At 38.0% G+C, this 16,181-nt stretch overlaps 1 protein-coding gene across 6 annotated transcripts in view; it reads right to left on the bottom strand.

Moving 5' to 3' along the window:
- The window catches only part of CEP112 (centrosomal protein 112), a 422,889-nt gene that overhangs the window by 296,582 nt on the left and 110,126 nt on the right, over positions 1–16,181 (bottom strand). For all 6 annotated transcript variants that reach the window (XM_047833171.1, XM_047833173.1, XM_047833170.1 and 3 more), the window contains one exon: positions 9,333–9,412. In XM_047833171.1, the coding sequence (XP_047689127.1) occupies positions 9,333–9,412 (80 nt within the window). The remainder of the gene's footprint in view (positions 1–9,332; positions 9,413–16,181) is intronic.

The following is a 16,181-nucleotide window of genomic DNA, read 5'->3' as shown; positions in this document are numbered from 1 at the left end:
CTGTCTCTTCTCTGTGTCAGTAAAGCATCATTCTGTTCGCGGCTGGATCGTGTTGTGTTCTTGGTGACTCCAATACTAAAGGGCAGTAGGCAGAAATGTTTGGACTTCCATTCCCAGTGGCTGGCATTGTGGCATTTTCTGTCCTCCAAGCAGCTGGAGTCCTCCCCAGGGATCGGAATCTGGGGCATGATGCCTCACTCTTGGGTGCACAACCAGTGTATGTAACCCACTGTGGCATTAGGAATCAAAATATGTGTACCACAAGCAGATGCAAGTTTATAAAATAAGGTTCATAAATTAAAAGTGAAAAATGAATCTACTTATTATATGAGAATTCCCACAAGGAAACCTAAAGCATGTCAAAAATGTAGTATAATCTCCCACGGCAAATATCTTTTACATTCATTAAGAATATCCTAATTATAGGGGCGCCTGGGTGGCTCAGTCGGTTGAGCGTCCGACTTCAGCTCAGGTCACGATCTCGCAGTCCATGAGTTTGAGCCCCGCGTCAGGCTCTGGGCTGATGGCTCAGAGCCTGGAGCCTGCTTCGGATTCTGTGTCTCCCTCTCTCTCTGCCCCTCCCCCGTTCATGCTCGTCTCTCTCTGTCTCAAAAATAAAATAAATGTTAAAAAAAAATTTTTTTAAAGAATATCCTAATTATATATTTATTAGAAACCTGTATTTTCTATTCTATATTCCACAGGCTTCCTAACAGCCTTTCTTAACATGTTGTAGCAGGGTATCCCTTCATTCTAGATAACAAAAATTCTCACCTATAAAAAAAAAAAAAAGTAATGTCAACCTTATCACCTATCCTTTTGTTATAAGAAATACATGAAAAGTTTTTTCCAATTAAAACCCCAAAATATTGAGGGGCACCTAGGTGGCTGAGTCGGTTCAGTGTCCAACTTTGGCTCAGGTCATGATCTTGCAGTTGGTGAGTTCAAGCCCCACACAGGGTTCCGCAGTGACACTGTATAGCCTGCTTGGGATTCTGTCTCTCCCTTTCTCTCTGCTCCTCCCCCACTTGCAGTCTCTCTGTCTCTCAAAATAACAAATACATGAAATAAACTTAAAAAAAAATATTTAGACTTAGGGTATTTCCAGAGACTGTCTGGGTTTACTGCCTGCTCCAGCCCATGCTGGCTAAGAGGGTTAGAACAAGTTGAAAGTGTCTCAGGACTCTGAGGAACTAATGGACATATGTATTTCAGAATACGTAAAATACAGAGCATAAGTCCCATATGCTCACCAACGAGAGGTGACCATTACTAATATTTCAGAATTCTTCCTTCTAAAATCTCTAGTGTTTCTTTGTTTGGTCTTTTATTATTAAGCTATAAAAGTAATCATACTATTCTTACTGGAAAAGACTCAAATAATATACAAATACAGAGACGAAAACATGAACATCACCCCTACTCTCATTGCAAACACTCTGGCACATATACACACACACACACACACACACATACACACATATATACATATATAAACACATATATATATCCCTCACATATGTATATATATATGTGTTTATATATATATGTGTGTGTATATGTGTATATATGTGTGTATATGTGTATATATATGTATATATACACACACACATATATATATACATATATATCTCACATATGTATATATATGTATATATATGTGTGTGTATATGTGTATATATGTGTGTATATATGTGTATATATGTGTGTATATATGTGTGTGTACATATATGTGTGCGTATATATGTGTGTGCATATATATGTGTATATATGTGTATATATATGTATATGTGTGTATATATGTGTGTATATGTGTGTATATGTGTATATGTGTGTATATGTGTGTATACATATATGTGTGTGTATATATATGTATATATGTGTATGTATATATGTGTGTGTATATATGTGTTTATATAATGTGTGCATATATATGTGTGTATATGTGTATATGTGTGTGTACACGTATATGTATATGTGTATGTGTGTATACACATATGTATATATGTGTGTGTATATACACACACATATATACACATGTATATATATACATATCTGAGGGATATATATGTAGATATATGTGTGTGTGTGTGTATATATGTGCCAAAGTGTGCCATATATATATACATGTATATACACACATATATATACACACACACATATATATACATACATACATATATATATATAGTTCCAGATCCCTCTCAGTGCATTTACATGTGCATGCATGTGCCCGCGTGCACGTGCGCGCACACCCACGCACACACACACCATGAATGCTTTCTAAATTCATCCCTGTATTAAAGCATCAGAAAGTTAAAGAACCCAGAAGCAACATATTAGGGCTCCATTTGGTTAGGTCTCCACAAAATGCCAAAGTACATCTCAATATGATGACTTCACTTGATTGAAGGTCAAAATAAGAAGTGGTCAGTTAGCATTTTACATAAAATAATTGCCAAAGATCTTGTCCCTTATTACTTATTCCTTTCAGTCCGGAAAAAAAAAAAATCAACTATGATAATTTCCTTCTAAAATCTGGTGCCATAGGGATCTTTGGGGCTGATGAAAACGTTCTAAACTTGAGTCACAGTGATGGTGGCACAAACTGTAAATTTACTAAAAGCCACTTTCAGCACTGCTTAAAATGAGGAAATTCTATGCTGTGATAATTACACATCAATAAAACTGTTTAAAACCATACTGGTGCCAGGGAAAGATTACTTCTTCTGAAGAATTTGTTTGTGTCCTCTGATAAGGCTATGGCAAACAAAATGCGAAGGGCTCATACATGTATGTAACACACAGTGTTCTAAATGCTTCTTATTAACGCTTCCAAGCATCTCAGCAATCTTAGGAGGAAGATATTATTCTCATTTTACAGATGTAAAGACTACAGCACATGGAAGTTAAGCACCACACACAAGATCACACAGCTGGTCATCTGAGCAGGAATTTGGATCTAGGACAGTTGGGTCCAGAGCCCATCTCTTAACCTACAATAAACTCAAATGCCTCCTAAAACCACCTGAAAGAGTTCAGGTCAGGGCAAATTTAGAATTTAAATACAGAAATAATTTTATTGCTGGTACAATAATATCTTCCTTTTTCTACATGTTTATGTTATATTTTAGTTTTAATTATATGTTAATATTTGTTTATACTATAAAGGTCATTTCAGTCTGTTTTAAAAATAGACATTTTACTTGTCTTATAATAAGCTCACTCTGTATTATAAACCCATTACATACTATTATTATAAATACATGAACTATTTACTTGCTGAAATAAGCTCTACTAGAATTTATAATTATTTACTTTTCCTATATCCATTCATTATTTAAACGATATAATCCTGAAAGCATTTCAAATCCATAAGCTGTCTACAATCGGCACTACAAAAAATCAGTAGCATTCTAAAGAGTTCTGGATAGAAATTCCACAATAAATACGACTTTTGTATTTAAGTTCCTAAGATTGTTTTTCCTCCAAAAGGAAAAGTTGGGTAGCTTTAGAGACATCCTATCAGACTGGCCTCCAGAAGAAAATAACACTGATATTCATTCTGCATGCATGAACAGAGGAAAACATTACACAAAGGATAACCGTGATGTGCTCCGAACATCTGAATTGATGGTAACCAGTAAAGGGAAGCCAGCAAAGCAGTAAGACCCTTAGGAGCTGCTCAGACAACTGAGCTTTAAAAAGATGCCATGGGCGTAGGAGGTTAAGCAGACTGATTCTGGACTTCCTATAAATTACCAGCCTGAACTCTTGAAATGGTGCCTGAAACATTTCTTGTTTGTTTGTTTTTTCTTTCTATTTTTCTATTTCCATTATAAAAAAAAATTCTATTTTTACAAATAGGGCCGCAATCCCAACAATAGTTTAACAGAAGGCAAAATAATTATTTTCTACTAAGCAAATAAAATAAGATCAATAATATCTGAGGTTATCGAGTAAAGCAGGAAAACCACACCCAACTTCCGGAACATCACACAGCAGTCTCTGTGAACAGTGCCCTCCGTGGTGCGGGCACTGATACGTAGCGTACCATACTAATATACTAACAAATGATGTACTATGCAGTACAAAACCTGTGCAGCTGTATACGGTGGCCACAGCAGAGACCATGCCTGCTTTGATCAGCACTTTATATGCTTAGTACCAACAAAATTCCTAGGATACAATATATGTTAGGAGGAATTAATACATTAATTTGATTCAAATCAGATATAAGGCATTGAATGACTACAGGAGAAGTATAAACAAAGCACGTAATGCCCTCAGGAGTTCTGCATTCTTCACATAAAAGTACATGGGGTGTCCAAAAAGTACAGAGATTTTATCTTTTTTCTTTTAAGTTTATTTATTTTGAGAGAGACAGCACGAGTGGAGGAAGGGCAGAGAGAGAGAGAGAGGGAGAGAGAGAATCCCAAGAAGGCTCCGTGCTGACAGCCCAGAGCCCAATGCAAGGCTCAAACTCACAAAGCTGCAAGCTCATGACCTGAGCCAAAACCAAGAGTCACAGATATTTTAAAACCTATACCTCAAATTCTGTATGAAACTTCAAACGTAGAAGGCACAACTTCCTACATGTTTCAATTTTCACATCACTCACCCTGATAGTCAAAATACTGGTACATATGCTTTATATGAAAGAACCAACTTGTGATATTTAAGCAACATAAATTTCGTAAGAACAATGTCTGTTTCAAAAACAGGTGTAGCTACAGAATGGCACAAGAGAAGACCTGACCCAATAGAAAGGCATATCACGATCTTGCATAAAAAGATTTAACATTAAAAGATGTCAATTCTTCCTCTGTTGAGCTATACGTATTTGACAACATTAACAAAAAGACTAATGGGACTGATGTTTTTTTTTTCTTTTTGTAACTAGACAGCTAACTGTAAAGCTCAAGTGGAAACATATAAATAAGAAAGAAAAAGATTCTAAAAAAAGGACCACCGTGGCAGAATAAGAGGTCCTACCAGACATTAAATGTTATTTTTAAACTGCAGTAATTAAAAGAATATGAGGCTGGTGGAAGCCTATCTACAGCTCTGGAGCAGAACAGAAAGTCTAGAAACACATCCAATGATAAAGGCCCTGGGGCAGAACTCAAATGAGGGAAAGACTAGGTTGTTAAATAAATGATCTTGAGTTAAGTAAGCAACCACTGGACAAACAACAAAAACAACAGGATCCCTACCTCACAGCCAACACTGGACACATTCCAAATGGATCACAGATTTAAAGGTTAAAATCAAACCATACAGACGACACATGGAAGAACGGGCATCAGTACCGAACCGGTTACACAGATTATATCAAATGCATAAATTAGATGGGGAAGTAGCTCTTTATGTCCTTACAGGAAATAATCTCTAATGAATACTGATGAGTCAGAATGACAAAAAGAAGGAAGATGAGGATATATGTAGAGTTCACGAGGAAAGACGATGGGGAAGGAATATTTACGCTTGCATATGAAAGGCTACACAAAAACTGGCAACATGGCTCCTTCTGGAAAGGGAAAATACACAGCTAGAAGTCTTAAATGGGAGGGGGCTTTTCCCCGTATGCTCTTTTTTTTTCTTTTTTTCTTTTTTATCTTTCAGATTTTAAACCATGGCACTCTATGATCTAGCTTCAGAAAGATTATTTAAAAATTGTAAGGGTACAATTAGCCACTGTTTCACTTTTCCTTACAGTGTTTTTGTTTACAGCAAATTCTAAGCAAGAGCAAACTTAACATCTATTTCTAAATATTTACATATTCAAATATCTTCTAAGTTTGCATTTTATATATTATAAAAATTTGCAAAAAAGTCAGATAAGCCCATGTTTCAGGATTATAAAGTAACTGTGATAAAAATTTAAGGAAGGCAACGATTAAAAAGAAAAATAAAGGAATAGCCAGTTTTCATAAGACGTCTCCTTTGAACAAAAATGCATGTTTGTTTCAGTAATGTCAACAGGCCTCTGGGCTGAGAGGTTAAGGCCCAGATCTGAGTTTGTTTCATCCCTCTGTACTTCTTCTTAAAACCCAGTAGAAGTTTAATTCACACACAGTCATGTATACATATATATGTATACATAACAACTACAACCAAAACAATATGTTTTAGTTAAATAAGGGCTTGCTTCCTGTAGGGTCATTTCTCACCATATCATCTAAAGACCAACATTATCATACGTTCTAGTAAAATCACGACTACGTATTTTCAGTACCAATTAAAAACCAGAAAGCTTTTATATGTATGTATTAGTGTGAGGGTAGAAATACTTATAATGTTTACAATTTGACAATGCAAAAGAGTTAAAATGGATCAGAATAAATCTGTTTCAAGGAAGTTTTGTATTTGACTGCAAAAGAAATGCTTGAGAGTATCCATCAAAAAGAAGACTTAGCAATGTTGCATCAAATACTTTAAAACAGACAATGTATACAGTATCTCAGAACCATGCTTTATTATTTTCATAGCACAAAAAACTCAGATATCAAATCTGTTAAAAATATATGAATATTGAAAAGGAATAAACCAAATCTATGCTATCTACCTCTCTTGTTTATAGATTTTTAACTTCTCTAAAAATAAAAAAAAATATTTTCCATATTAGTCCTTCAAAGAGCTACACCAAATTATCTTGCTATCTATGGTCATTTTCCATTCATTAGTCTACCATGCTTCCCATATATTTTAATTACTTATCTTTGAAAACAAATGAACACATAGAACTCATACCATTGATAGTTTCAGCTAACTTTCAGTTATTGGAGGATATTAAAATTATTTTCTAGAATAAAAATAAAATAGAAAGCAAAAACTATTTAGGATATGTGTAGAATAAGAACTCTAAGTAGCGCAGTAATAGTAAACTAGTTTTATTTCTGGAAAATAATAACAATAGGCGAATGAGCTTTAAGGAGTCAGCATCTTAAGCGAATGCTGACGGCAAATCAGGGTCCCTCTTTAATAATGAGAGGTTCTCAGGTATCATCTTGAGCTGTTAACTGAAGATTGAGTTGAATACATTTATCATGGGTTCCCACACATATGAATTCCTATGTATGAACTGCTGTCTCTGCTGGTCTCTACCACACATTCAACACACACAGAAGAAATAAACCCTTAATGAGTAAATGAAAAAATGATGAAATGAATAAATACGACCACATTCAAAAGTGAGATTTTCCACTTTGTGTACATTTATTACAGAAAACATTTTGCTAATAATCAAGGCAAATTTCTAGATCATACATAGCTGTCTTCTGGGAAAAATGGAATTGTCCCTGGACCCCAACTGGGTCTAACACAGTTCTTAGATTCAAAAGCAGTAGCAGTCACTCTCCAGACTATTTTCCTTGGAGAGACAGCCAGCTTGGGCTGTTGACTCTGAAGTTCAGACCACACAACAACTTACTCTGTTCCTTTCATGCCAGAATGCTCGTGCTATCCTAGGTGTTGGACTGTTAAGGTCAGACAGACATTTAGTCAAAACGAAGACATCTCCTGCACAGGGAATGGGAGAAACAGGCCTACAGGGGAATTTTAGTAAAAATCTAAAATAAAATAGCCTTTTTAACTCCAAGTAAAATTTGGTATTTTGGTATAGACCTTTAAAGCCTTAAACAATGTGACTTGGCTCAGTGGATGGTAATGTATACAGAAAACTACAGAGGTTTCAGGGGGCTTACACTATCTATCAGTGAACATTAAAAGATACTATGCTATTTTACACATAAACTCTCAATATGCCACTGGAAAGATCTTTCTGAATTCCAACTGCACTTATTGTCAACAACTGAGTATCCAGGACTCTAAGTACTGCCAAAGCCTAACTTGGACTACACAAAATCTTTAAGAACAACAGTATGTCTTGACTTACATCTTCTAAGCCTTCTACTTGAGGATACCACAGTCTATAGACATTGTAAGTACCAAACAAATATTTGTTGACGTACTGTTATTCAAAGGGATTTTCTCTTCTTCAGGGATATAAAATGCAAGTCAACAAACCAATGAAAAAAGTATAGAGAAATTACAAAAGAAGAGAGATGAAGGAGAACAAAAGAGAAATGAAAATGGTGATAAACTGAATAGATGAAGAAAGTGATTAATCAACATTTTAAGGAGGACAAAATGAATGCAGAATAAAGGGAGGGCATCCCATCCATAAAGAGAGCAAGAATGCCCTAGTTTTGTCCAACTTAGAGCATAAAGCACACTTGTTTCACTTAATGTTTAATGAATATTACAGTTCTCTTCTGACTTTATCTAATTCATACGTAGTGATGTGAACAAATAAGGCATAAGCCCTTGTGTAGATACAAAATTGATACCCCATGACGTCCTAGTACATAAATTATTTTAACATGCTCTATATGGCAACTCAGCTAATACATTTTATTAACAAGGAAAATGAGGGAGAGGAAATGGTCATGCAGTCTTCACAGGCAGAATCTGAAACTAAGTTTGTTTGATTCTGAGTGTTCTTTTTTGGCCTTTCTAGAAATTGTTTGAAGTTTTGAGGAAGAAGGAAAAATCGAATTAGCTGATTCTCTGAGTTAGCTAGATAAAACGTACTCAAGTAAGCTTCCCTTCTTAAATCTCTTTTTTGGGTCAGGTACCCTGTTCTTATCACTCTGTGATAAAATTGCCAAAGGTCTTGAATGTCTTTCCAACCAACCCCAAGGTCCTCTGGGAAGGTACTACACACTACCTGACATATGGTGGAAACTCAATATTTATTGACTAAATCAATGTTTTCCAGCTAGAAACCGAACGATAAAACCTACTGATAAGAAGGGCCTAATCAACCTAGTAAATGAATGGAGAAGACAAATAAAATCTGATACTTTAATGTATATATTTAAGTGTTCTATCATGAGACAAAATCTTTTCTAAACAATGCTTGTATAGTGGTCCATTTTCAAATATAACAACTGGAACATTTCATTACCCAAATTTGTCAAAAAAAAAAAAAGTCTACAGAGGAATTTCTAAATGTCCTAAGACCTCAATCTTCTTTTTTTTCGTTTTAATCTGTTTTCACTTAAGAGGAAGAAAGCATCTAAAACCACTAAGTTCTATTTTCTTACATTCCTATCACTTAAAAACAGATGAACTGATTTTTCATTTAAAAAAAATGTGCTGGCTAGTAATAAAATTCAGAAAATAGAGATTCACGATGGAAAATGGACTCAAACTAAACCACAGCAAGGCTGTTATAAAAAGATGATGTTTAAGTTCTAGTTACTTCATTTGGCCCACGGATTAGAACAAGAGCATTTTTTAATTAAATATATTACAATTTTACTCACTTCAGTGCTTCCTCAAGTTTATGGATTTTCTTTTGAGCTTCTTCTTTCTCTTTACCAAGTTCACTCTCCAGGTCATGAGTCTGCCATGACAAAAACGGTAGAATTTACCAGAAGGCAAGTGCTCAAAGGAGAAACACAAACAATGAAGCAGTAATCTTAAATCTATTTTTAACATCAAATTAGATTTAGATATTTGAAGACAGAGACTTGGTTAACCACGTTCGTTTACCGTACAACTATTTCACTTACTATACTTTCAATACCTCTTTTCTGGTCAAAGTTCGTAACTGTGTGAATCTACCTGTGTGGGGATTTCCTGTAAAATAAACTGACGTGTAAGACCTTCAAAGCGGGAGTAATCACTTTTGAATTTTTTTTAACTTACATATTAGCCAGAGGAAAGGAATCTCACGAGATTCAGGAGAATGCGATACATGACGTGTCTACATTCTGCAAACATATACAGGTTATGATGAAACAGTCCTCCCTTCCACTGCTGGGGATGGTTTGAACAAGCATCCACTGGGTGTGGGAGGCAATCCCCCCACCATGAGTATCTCTTTCCTAAACGCAGCATCCTTCAAGTTGGGAGGAAGGCAGCGTGAATCATGAGGGCTGGAAATTTCTCTTCACAGAGAAGTCTTCGGGTGCAAATGCACATAAGCATATCCAACAAAGACATTACATGGATCTAGAGGGAAAGGAGACTTTGGGACAGCTGCACGGGAAGGGAGGAGTCAACAGGTAGCCACGGTTCCACACACAAGGGAGCCTGGCTGGGAGGTGAGAAATCACAAGTCACTTAGTGGGCTGGGAAAACTGGCTGTGTACCTGCTGGCAGCCCAGGTAAGGCTGACAGGGCCACTGGTGGGTACAGGGGCTGGGAGAGGAATGACAGGCAAAAAAACCAACAACACACACACATACACAACACTTCAAACACTGACTCAGTGCTAGCCCAAAATGCCTGTCCTTAGCTGTTTGTATCAGTTTGGATGGAGACCTCTCTAAATTCAAAAACCTTTTCCTTTGGGAGTGCCTGGGTGGCTCAGTAGTTAAGTGTCCAGCTTCGGCTCAGGTCATGATCTCGCGGTTCACGGGTTCGAGCCCCGTGTCGGGCTCTGTGCTCACAGCTCGGAGCCTGGAGCCTGCGTTGGATTCTGTGTCTCCCTGTCTCTCTGCCCCTTCCCTGCTCATACTCTGTCTCTCTCTCTCTCTCAAAAATAAACAAAAATATTTTTTTAAAGAAACGTTTTCCTTTGATAATTCTCTTACATTTTTCTCCTTTGGCGCTTTAGTAAAATCAATACATAAATAAAATCCATTGTCTGTAGACTCAAAGGAGAGGAGAAAGGACATTTTCCTTGAGTTTTTTTATATTTTGATATTCCATGAGAATATCAAAAAGCTTCTACTGGCTGATGTGAGAACAAGAGGTGAGAAAAAAATGGGAAACAGGAACCCACAGGGTGGTGGCAAGGGTAGGGCCTCAGGAGAATGAGGACAGGGGACGCCTCTCCCCCATATTCTAAATAGTAAAGTTAAAATACCTTATCAATACCGACCTCACTAAAAAGAGAAACAGCATCTAACCTGCCTTGTAAATTTTTGCCACTGCATTTATTTTATTTTCCATGAGGAAAAAAATTCAATCGTCCACAATTTTACCAGGTTCTAGACTGAAATTACTGTCTTTCTTCTATTGGATCCCTGGTCTGTACTGTATTATAGGCTTGGCACATAGTAGGCATGCTAAAATGGAGTAAGTACATAATAAAACAACAGAAGCAGCAACCCCACACTGATCTGGTCCCTTTAACGTACAGTATGAAAGAGATTAAAGCCCCAAATTAAACCCAGAGATGACCCAGCGTGGACATTTTGGAAACATACATATTCGTACCGGTAAAATCCTCTCTTGAAATAAAATCTTAAGTAAAAATCCAAACATCCACTAACATAAAAACACAAAGAAAAGAAAAGCTGTTTGAGTGGAAGATGTGGAAATGACATTTGGGAAGTTAACGTCTCAGTGTTAATGTTTCTACTGCTGTCACATGTTTCCCTAGGCTTTTTGCTTAAGTTTCCTCGGTTAATTAATTTTAAGCCTCTTACAAATATCACACAGATTGGGCTTTTGACCCAAATTACACATTTTCTTTTACTAGGGGAGATTATTGAGTTTATTGTCATCAGTAAAATACTCTTTTTTTTTTTAATGCTTGTTTATTTTTGAGAGAGAGACAGCATGAGTGGGGGAGGGGCAGGGAGAAGGGGACACAAAATCCGAAGCAGGATCCAGGCTCCAGGCTGTCAGCACAGAGCCTGACGCGGGGCTCGAACTCACAAACCGCGAGATCATGGCCTGAGCCGAAGTCGGACGCTTAACCAACGGAGCCACTCAGGTGCCCCAATCACGAAAATATTCTTATTTACACATTTTTCTTTAGGCTTTTGGGGTCTTTATGTTCCCTTTTTATATAGCTTTTGTTGTTGTTCCAAACTCGTCTATGTTCTGATAGCTTGACATAGATTTTCATTTCACCAGTGATACTACAAAGATATCACAATTATTTTTAACCAATATTTCTAATAGTCAACAAGTGAAAAATCAGCCTCTGTGTCCTATCTTTTTAAGTAACAGCTTAGCACGTTAACTTCTCCTACCCATTCTGTTTTCTTTTAAACCTGGTTGATTTGATCCAGATAACTGTTTTAACATTTTTCTTTATCCACACATCTCTCGAGAAATTTTTCCGACATCTGCATTATTTTGTATCATGTACACAAAAAACATTTAAAATTCAACTCTATTTTAGTTAATTGTGGCATGCACCCCTACTTCCTTTTCATTCTTGAGTATTTTCTGTTGTTTTGTTTGATGTGAGGTTTTGCTTATCCTTAGGTGAATTAAAGTACATCAGCCAGTAAGAATTTATTTTCAAAAAGAGTATCTGGGTGACCTATCTCTGAGGCTCTTCACGTCCAAGAAGGTCGGCTGTTGCCCTTGCACTTGAGGGAAAGGGTGTGTATAAGATTACGGAGTCACAACATTTTGGCCTAAAAACAGCATTTGTCACTCTACTGCTTTGAGCCATTCAGATTTGCAACCAGGGAGACTAAACTCCCCTGACCTCGGCCCCCTCTCACCCGGGCCTGGATATTTACAAAACCACTCTCTGCACTGAGGTTCAAATGCTGTTGAATCGCTTTATTGCTTTTTACCTGATACAGGGTGACTCTTCTAAATCCGTATACAGAGACCTTCAGGAAGGTTCTCTCCTACCTTTCCTTTTGTGCGAATCTATTCTGAGCCCCCCTTCAGGAATATCAATTGTATACTCATTTCCCGTTTTCTGCTTTCATATCTACCTCCTGTCTCCAGATGTTTCATTCTTTGCCTTTGCCTTGCAGTCTGCAGGATAATGGTTTGTCCTGATTGACACTTTACAGCATCTGCTCTACCCCACCCCAGCTCCTACGTGAATCTTGGACCTGCTATCGTGTTTTCAGGGTCTCCGCAACCCTTTCCGTGACAAGTACCTCCGTTTTCACTTCATCCTTCTCTTTCCTTATGATGTCTCCTCCTCTTTCACAGACATCGTACTTTCCGGGATTCTACTGATGCATTTTTTTGGATGTTTTCTTTTGGAGTAATACCTATCAGAAGAAACTCCGTTCTCTGGGTCTTCTGTATTGGCCTCCCTTTGCTCTATGCTGTTCTTCCACAGACCCCATCTTGGCTCTTTTCTCCTACTCATTTGTAAAGGGCGTGTTACCCTTTCGGATTTGAGGCTTGGCCAAGAACGCGGGGGACACAACCTGGCTTCCGTGACACGCCGGCGGTCTTCTTCTCGGGACCGCCGCTGCAATCCAGGTCCCGGGAAGTCCCCAGGGCGGTGGACTGGGGATTTCTACCGAGGAGGAGTTTTCTCCACACCTCACAGCCTACTTGTGCGGGACTCTGAAGCCACCTGCTACATGGGGAACTCACAGGGAGCCGCTGGCAGGGTTACTGGTCGGTCAGTGATGTTGTGCACATTGGGACTGCACCTCCGCGACGCCCTGCACTGCACCACCAGGGGTTACCCCTGTTCCCTGCTAAGTTTTGTTTTGTTTTGTTTTTCTGGGACTCAGAATGCTCTGCATGAAGGTGTCGTTGAGATTTACCCCTTTAAGTGAAAACTTCAAAAAAATTACCCATACCTTTGAGGAAAACCTATCTGAAGTGACAGGGTGATCTTGAGAGCAAGCTGTGGAGTCAGACTGCATGGGTTTCTACCCTGGTCCTCCGCAAGTTACTTGACACTCTGTGCCTCCGCTGCATGCCCCCCCCCCCTGAAAAACAGGGGTTAACGGTAACTATATTTCAAAAATTGTGATGAGTTAGTAAGTGACTCCATGGAAAATAAGTTAATTGTGATGAGTTAATAAACTACTTCCTGTATAGCCCTTAGAACAATTTCAGGAACATAATAATAAATTCTCAGCAAATGTTACCTTCTCACACTGAACACTCTATACATAAAACAGTTTTTTGAAAACCCAAGGTCATTATGAAGACCCAGAGTCACAGTGATGGCCCAGTACAGTAAATCCCTTAGATGGGCTGTCTGCCCTTTCAGAAAATAGCCCCTGAGTTGCTAAGAATTTGAGCTCTTGTAAGTGCTTTTCATCCCTCTCTGTTCAACCTTAACCTTGTCGTCAGGTTTGCAGCTGTGCCTTCCTGACGCCAGTCGGTGCGCTAACGCAAGCACCTTGATCTGATTTATTGCCTCTAAACCACCGGAACCACTTCTGAAGCAGAAGTGGGACCATCTGAGGGGGAGAATGAGAGGCTTCCCTCGGAGGTAAAGGCGCATGTGTCAATGCACAGACCTTTGAGCTGAGGGGTCCTTAAAGCTAGAAGCTGTTTCTTTCTCATGTATGTCTACATCCCTAGCACACTACCTGGCCCACATAAGATCTGTTTATTTGTCCTTAATTGAATACATTTGTATTGGGTGGTTAACTGCCTTTTTGGACTCTATTTTTAGTTGCTACCTATATTCCAGGTAGATATTTATTTTACCTATATTCTATAGTTTAGTTTTTACCTATATTCCAGGTAAATATATATTTTACCTATATTCTATACCTGTGGTGATAAAGATAATGTTTCTGTCAACCTTTCCTTTTTTATGTACTCTACGCAGTGGACAATAACCTGATCTTGTAATCCTTTCCCTACTATATACGGCTAATACCAAAAATAAATTTTAATCACTTAAATAATGAAAATACAAACCGGAGCGTCAAAGACACAGCACCTATTCCCCAACATGGGAGTCCGATGTAAATAATCGATTGAACTAGACATAACCACAATTATTGAACATTTACTAAATGCATGTAAACATATGTAAAATATTACGTCTATTTTCCCTGGCAGCCCAAGAATTTAAGTGATCCAAAAAAAGGAGTACTCGTATAAATAAGAAAGAGATTCTGCTCTGCAGAAGGACACAGATACACGGTGGCAGACATCCCAGCACAGGAAGGGGCCACGCACCCACACCGTCTGGGTAATTCCACCCCATCCCCAGCCTCGGCTTCCCCGCAAGAGAAACGCAGGCATCGGGCTGCATGACTTCTCACTACAGTATGTTTCACTGTGCCATTTCATTTCTCCCGGACTTCACTCGAGGCACACTGTCCTCTTAAGGAAAACCGTGCCAGTAGAAGATGCAAAATACTACACACTATATTCTGTGTAAAGCTGTGACCATTTTAAGTTATTTTAACCTGATTAAAAGAATTATAAGTGAAGGTGAAACACTGGAATACGATTTTGTGATGGTTTCGAGCTCCAGCAGACGCTGTATCTCATCTGTTCCACAGTTACAGCAGAGTAATTATAAGTAGGTATTTTAATTCTCGCACATTTCAGAATATACATGCTTAACATCTGTCTCACAAACTTCTTTAGGTAAACAGTACCATCTTTCACTCTTTGGTGACTGTTTGGAAAACAAGCAATGGGTTATTTGTAGGAGGCAGGTGTTTCCTTGCTAGTAAAATCATTTAGCCCGACCATTTCCTGATTTAACAGATTAGGACACTTCATCAAACAATGACATTTAGTTTTACTACCTATTATTTGTTTGATGTTCAAAGATCTTAAGAGCAGGCAATAGCCGCTAGAGATCAATAAAAACCATTAGATAATATGTGTGTGTGCTTAAATTAGGGACAGCATTTGATGCTGTTTCTCTGACCTCAAAGACAAGTTAGAATCGCTCATGCTGCTTTCTCATTGGCATGAGGAAATAATGTCACTCAGATGGCATTTCCTCCTCCTGAACAGATATTCAGAACTAAGTTTTCTACCAAAAGTTACTGAACGTGCACACCTGTAACACCGGCTGACCGACAAAAACCCTACACAACCCACTTGGCTATTGAGTCCACAGTCCAGGACTGTGTCAGATTTATGTCAGCTCTTTGTGCAGTCAAGAAGGATATTCCCTGAGGGGGGTACAAGACATCAAATCTTCAAGGACTGAGATCACAGCAGGTTTAATAAAGAAATAAGAACAGATGTCAATTTAAAAGGGGGAGACTGGGAAATTGATTGTAAAACAAAAAGTGACATGCTGAGCAACATTTTCTTCCAGCGCAAATGAAGTCAGAACACATGCAATGTGACCAATTGTGCTTATTTCTCTTTTAAGGATTGCTATTATTTTAAACACTTCTTATTTACATTGAAAACAATTAACACACTTTAACTACTTACATTATTAAAAAGCTAGGCCAGCTGATACCGTGTGGAAAGGGAAAAAGCTGTAGTTAGGACGCCTCATAAAA

This window comes from Prionailurus viverrinus, chromosome E1 (assembly GCF_022837055.1).
Source record: "Prionailurus viverrinus isolate Anna chromosome E1, UM_Priviv_1.0, whole genome shotgun sequence".
NCBI lineage: Eukaryota > Metazoa > Chordata > Mammalia > Carnivora > Felidae > Prionailurus > Prionailurus viverrinus.
The sequence above is the reverse complement of the archived record's forward strand: the minus strand, read 5'-3'. Positions and strand labels throughout refer to the sequence as shown.